Below are 6,000 nucleotides of genomic sequence, written 5' to 3' on the forward strand. Positions count from 1 at the left end.
GTCAGCTTCAGGCCAGATGGCTCCCCAGCCTGAGTCGGGCAGTGGGGGTATGTGGTAGCAGAGGCGTGGCCAAGCAGCAGTCTGTGAATGGAGGGTGGGGTCGGGGAAGGAAAGTGGCTAGGTCATTCCACCTGCTGTCAATTAATGTGTGTGGGTGGGTGTGTTTGTTACAGGGACGGAGCATAAAAGGAGGGGGAGAGCAGAGAAAAGAGGCTCCCTCCCGACCACAACGCATGTGTGCCTGGAGAGTGTGTGATAGTGTGAGTGAGTGCTGAAAAGCTAAATTAAGTGAAATAAAGAGTTTGTGTGTGACCATCAACTCTCATCTGCCAGGCTTCTGTGCTCCACCCACATCAGGAACTGCTGCAATTACAGTAGGTGTTATTCTGTCCCTTGTTCAGTTGGCACTAGAACTTTTTTGTCGATCTGTTCAGCACTTCTTGTACCTGAATTTTGCACTTGTCCTTTGCTCTAGATAAAAGCATATGCTAAATGCCTGTAATGTAATGTAATATAGACCGGTATATGACAGTGTATACTTCAAAAAGTCCTGTGCTTCCTGTGAGTCCTTAAATACGTGATCTTTGATTGTGCTGTGATCAAGCACAGGTGCTTGGCATCAGTTAGTCTTAATGAGCATAAGCATGGCATGAATGTGAGTTGCTGTCCGAGACTCACCGCTGCATGCTCTGAGTGCAAACGCATGTGGACAGGACACCCAGCATTGAGTTGGCTTATTACATTTATGACTTTTTTACATATTACATTTAGATGGCTTTTTAAACCATCTACTTGCATTTTTTTTTGTTGTTGGCTTTTTTTATATATATATCCCACCAGCAAATACTGTCAACATCCACAGTGACAACAAGTGAACTTCTTGGTATATTAAAAAAATTAAATTAAATTAAAAAAAAAACTTTAAACAGTAGAATGAATGCCATCAACTCATAGTGGATAAAAAAATTATAAGGTAAAATAGACCAAAAATAAGATAAAATAGAAATAAGTAGCATTGTAGTAATGCACAGTGTGAACAGTTTCTGGCAGTGGTATCAATTAAATATGTATGCATGGCATGTATGGTATAAACAATATTGTAGAAATAGTTAAGGTGGGTGGAGCACAGAAGCATGGCAGGCCAGAACTGAGTTCGCAAAAACCCTTTTATTTTAGCTTTTCAGCTTTACATTTATTCTCCCACGCACACACGCGCGCACACACACAAGTGTTCTGGTTGGGGGGAGAGCTCCCTTCCTCTGCTCTCCCTCTCCTCTTATAGGGCATGGTCACTGGGGAAGGCACACAAACACAGGTTAATTCCCGTCAGGTGCAGTGATTCTGCCACTTACCTTCCCTGACTCCGCCCTCCATTCACAGACTGACACTTGACCACGCTGCCGCTGCCCCAAAATATAATGGTATAAATAGTGCAAAGTGTCCAGCAGTCATAAATAGTAGCAAATGTATGCAGCAACAGAACCAAAACAGTCCGGAACTGTAGCTATAGTCTCCAAAGAAAACAGTGTGGGTGAATGTATTAGTTTCTGTACACTGAGGTTATTAATTACAATTTAAAGTGAGCTAAAAATCTAATTAATGGCTGCCTGGTTAAATTGTTTATTAAATGTGGTCACATTTTCATTATAGGAGAGCAAAATTCATTGCTTAACCTAATTAACTTGAGCAATTTTTATGTAGTAATTGTGTTAACTTTAAACTGTATATAGAAAATAGAATCACAAAAACAATGCATTTAGTATATTTTGTGTTTGAATGTGAATCGCATTTTAAAGAATTTCATAAATATTTCACAAAACTTTATATGCTATAGTAGTAATAATAATAATAATAATCTCATTATCTCTAGCCGCTTTATCCTTCTACAGGGTCGCAGGCAAGCTGGAGCCTATCTCAGCTGACTATGGGCAAAAGGCGGGGTACACCCTGGACAAGTCACCAGGTCATCACAGGGCTGACACATAGACAAACAACCATTCACACCTACAGTCAATTTAGAGTCGCCAGTTAACCTAACCTGCATGTCTTTGGACTGTGGGGAAACCGGAGCACCCGGAGGAAACCCACGCGGACAACATGCAAACTCCGCACAGAAAGGCCCTCACCGGCCACGGGGCTTGAACCCGGACCTTCTTGCTGTGAGGCGACAGCGCTAATCACTACACCACCGTGCTGCCATAATAATAATACAAAATAGGAAAGTTGTGCCAATAGTTGTTGGGGCATTGGGTGCAATATCAAACAAGTTGACAGGACACTTGAAGGAACTGGGTATTTCAGACAGGAAAAGAACAATGCAAAAAAGTCTGCTCTCCTTGGATCAGCACATATCCTTAGGAAGGTGTTAGAAGTCTAACGTCTCAGGATGAGACTTGACTGGAAGCTATTTATCCAGGGATGAATCCTGTATTTAATCCAAATAATAGCTTGTTTAATTTTTAAAGTACCCATAATCCAGCCATCCATCATTTGTAGCCGCTTATCCTGTACAGAGTCATTATAGACCCTTTTCAGTCACGTGACCTTCGTAAACGCGACCACCATTTTGGACATGTAGCGGACTTCGGCTCGAATTGGTTTGAATGCGAGGAAGGCGACAAACGGAGAACATGCAAGAAAAAGGAGCGAGATGCAGAAAACACCTTCGCTATCCAGCGACGTAGGGCATTTACAGGGCGAGCAGAGGGAGAGGTATTTGCAAAAATTGAGGTTAGCAGGCTTAGAGAGCGACGTTTATCTGCTTCCGCATGGATTGTTTAAAGACGTACGGAAGTACACGAAGCCCTCGTCTTTACCTGACTTCGGCCCACATGATCTTTATACCTATGTCGTTAAAAACCCGTCGCCATACACAGGTATTGATCTGAAAACTCTTGTTTTGAACACTTATTTGTAGGCAGTGCTTAATTTGTAAAGTAGGAGGTCCCGGAGCGCAGAGGATGAGCGGCTCCGGTGCGGAAAAAAAGAGGGGGGGAGGGAGGGCACGGCGCTGCGCTTCTAGGCATGTTTTGTAATAACACTGCAAATTAAGTTCATCTGCAGATATTTTGTGGATGTCGTTTCATGAGAGAAATCACCAACAAGACAGATATCAAAATCAGACATTAACACTAAATAAACTTGCATTTTTTAATTTAATTATTATTATTTTTTTTGTTACATAGTCAAAAGAGGTGTCGGATCACCGGATCCAGTGTAAATAGCTGCCGGAGCCAACGCCCGAGGTTCCAGAGCGCGCTCCGGCTTGCTCCCCCTCAAATTAAGCGCTGTTTGTAGGACACTGCCTCTGATCTGTCCTACAGTCTACCAACAGCAAAGGAACACAACGCTAGCTAATGTCGTTAGCTAATAGCTACTACAGAAGAACAAAGAGGTTACAATGGGTTATTTTAGCCTATTTGGTTACACACTCGCCGCCACAGAATGTTAACAGCAATGTAATGCCTTTTCTGGCTAATTTTATGCGTCTTACCTCCAACAAAGTGGTCACTGCACAAGCGCTGGTATGCCGAGGGCTGCCAATCTTTCCTGTTTATGGCCGCTATCCATCTACCGGGATCCGATAAAATGATAACCCTTGCCTTGTTTGTTGATAGTTACTACATCCAGGTGCACAACAATATAGTGGCATGATGGAAGTCTTGCTGAAAATAAACACTTTCTTTGCTGCCGTTCCTCAATGCTGGCTGTGGTAAACTACTGGTAGTACATGTCCAAAATGGCGGCCGCATTTGTCGTGACGTCACGTGAAAAGGGTCCATAGGCAAGAGACAGGGTACACCCTGGACAAGTCACCAGATCATCACAGAGCTGACACATAGAGACAAACAACCATTCATATTCACATTCACACCTATGGTCAATTTAGAGCCACCAATGTAGCCTAACCTGCATGTCTTTGGACTGTGGAGGAAACTAGAGCACCCAGAGGAAACACACAGACACAGGGAGAACATGCAAACTCCATACAGAAAGGCCCTCATCAGCCACTAGGCTTGAACTTAGGACCTTTTTGCTGTGAGGCAACAGTGCTAACCACTACACCACCATGCCACCTGTACGCATAATATAAATTATTGTTATTATAAATTAAGAAGTATATTTATATAGCAGGTGGCACGGTGGTGTAGTGGTTAGTGCTGTCGCCTCACAGCAAGAAGGTCCGGGTTCGAGCCCCGTGGCCGGCGAGGGCCTTTCTGTGTGGAGTTTGCATGTTCTCCCCGTGTCCGCGTGGGTTTCCTCCGGGTGCTCCGGTTTCCCCCACAGTCCAAAGACATGCAAGTTAGGTTAACTGGTGACTCTAAATTGACCGTAGGTGTGAATGTGAGTGTGAATGGTTGTCTGTGTCTATGTGTCAGCCCTGTGATGACCTGGCGACTTGTCCAGGGTGTACCCCGCCTTTCGCCCGTAGTCAGCTGGGATAGGCTCCAGCTTGCCTGCGACCCTGTAGAACAGGATAAAGCGGCTACAGATAATGAGATGAGAGATGAGATTTATATAGCAAGAATGCTCTGGTTACTTACTGTCATTATGAAGAGAATGATCACAGTAACGGTTATTGTCCTCATGCTGTCTATTGCATTTGTGCATCTACTGCTGCAGTGTATGAGCCTTTCCAGTTTCAAACCTTTTAAAGGTTTAGTGGGCGGAGAGCTTGAACAAGTCACATTTGAAATTCAGCAAAATGTGACCATGCCATTATTCAGTCATCATCACCTATCATATCGTTCATCTTCTGCCATACTGTAAACATGTTCTTGAAAAACCAGTTGTTTCACTGAGTCATGTTGAGAACTGGGCAACAGTGACTTACCGTAAAATTAATGAGCCACAATGATTCAAAATTTCTAGTGAAATAAAGACCAACAACATTTTATTTCTATCCAGGGTCACCTTTTGAAATAAGTCGATAATTGTGAGCATAGTGTGAATTTACTTCATATTAATTTGATAAATAGCACACCTGGTCAACTTTTGCCATGCAATGTTTTTAAAACATTGATTGAAAAGCTGAAATGCTTTGAATATAGTTGTAAGAAAAGTAAATACTGAACTTAATGCAAAAAAAATGTGATTAATGTTTGATTGAATTTGATCATTTTATTGATTAGATCATGAGTCTTAATAAACAAACAAAAAACCCAGCATGCGTCTACTGCTTTGACTATTAGTTCTGTATTTTTTTTGTCCATTTTCCCTCTACTGCATCCATATCAAGCTACAAAATATAACATTTAAGATGCAAGAAAGTTATTTAATCAGTTTACTCTTTGTAAAAAATGTGAATGTAAAATTAAATATAGGCCTTTAAAAACTTACAGTCATGAACAGAATGATCATCATAGTAATTATCATCCTCATGCTGTCTTGTGTTTCTTCTCTGATCAGGATATAGCTTAAAACTAGAATGTGTGTGGCCTTTCTCTTCCTTTCCTTCTTTCTTTTCTATGGTCGTGGGTGTTTTTGTGTTGTATTATTTCATAGCTTTTAATAGTTGTAATGGGAGAAGAGTTCAGATTAATTACTCTTGAAATGCTATGCACCTGAACTTTGCGAACATCATTAAAAAGACTCCTGATGTTAAGGGTGGCGAGATGTGGTGAGTTAGGATCCGATAGCAGAAAAGAAACCAGAAAATCCAATAAATAAAAAAATTATTTAATTAAAGTCCAAAAAGAGTCAACAAACATAAATAGCAAAAATAATCCAGACAACAACGAGGTAGACAAAGAAAAAGGGCCAATATGAAAAAAACATGAAAAATAGTTCTGACAAAAACTGGAGACAAAAAACGTAGTGCAAAAAAACATGAAAAACTGACAAAACGTGAGTGCAAAAAACTGTGGCTAAGACTAGGCAAAACAGAGAGCAAAAATGGCACAGAGATGACGTGAGAAACAGACAAGATGTTCTGGCAAAGTCCCCTTCTGAGAACGGCCTATTTATAGACCTTGTGCATGTGACGTCATGGTCACGTGA

General features: G+C 41.5%; 1 protein-coding gene across 11 annotated transcripts in view; it reads right to left on the reverse strand.

Moving 5' to 3' along the window:
- LOC132896397 (cadherin-13-like) overlaps positions 1-4,708 on the reverse strand; it is a 90,591-nt gene extending 85,883 nt beyond the window's left edge. For 3 of the 11 annotated variants that reach the window (XM_060937194.1, XM_060937189.1, XM_060937187.1), the window contains exon 1: positions 4,545-4,682. In XM_060937194.1, coding sequence (XP_060793177.1) covers positions 4,545-4,589 — 45 coding nt within the window. In that variant the 5' untranslated portion in view covers positions 4,590-4,682. Of the gene's footprint in view, positions 1-4,544 lie in introns of all 11 variants that reach the window. The other 8 variants (XM_060937196.1, XM_060937190.1, XM_060937192.1 and 5 more) reach the window with 6 other exon arrangements.
- Positions 4,709-6,000: the final 1,292 nt, after the last annotated feature.

Source organism: Neoarius graeffei, chromosome 13, assembly GCF_027579695.1.
Source record: "Neoarius graeffei isolate fNeoGra1 chromosome 13, fNeoGra1.pri, whole genome shotgun sequence".
Lineage (NCBI taxonomy): Eukaryota > Metazoa > Chordata > Actinopteri > Siluriformes > Ariidae > Neoarius > Neoarius graeffei.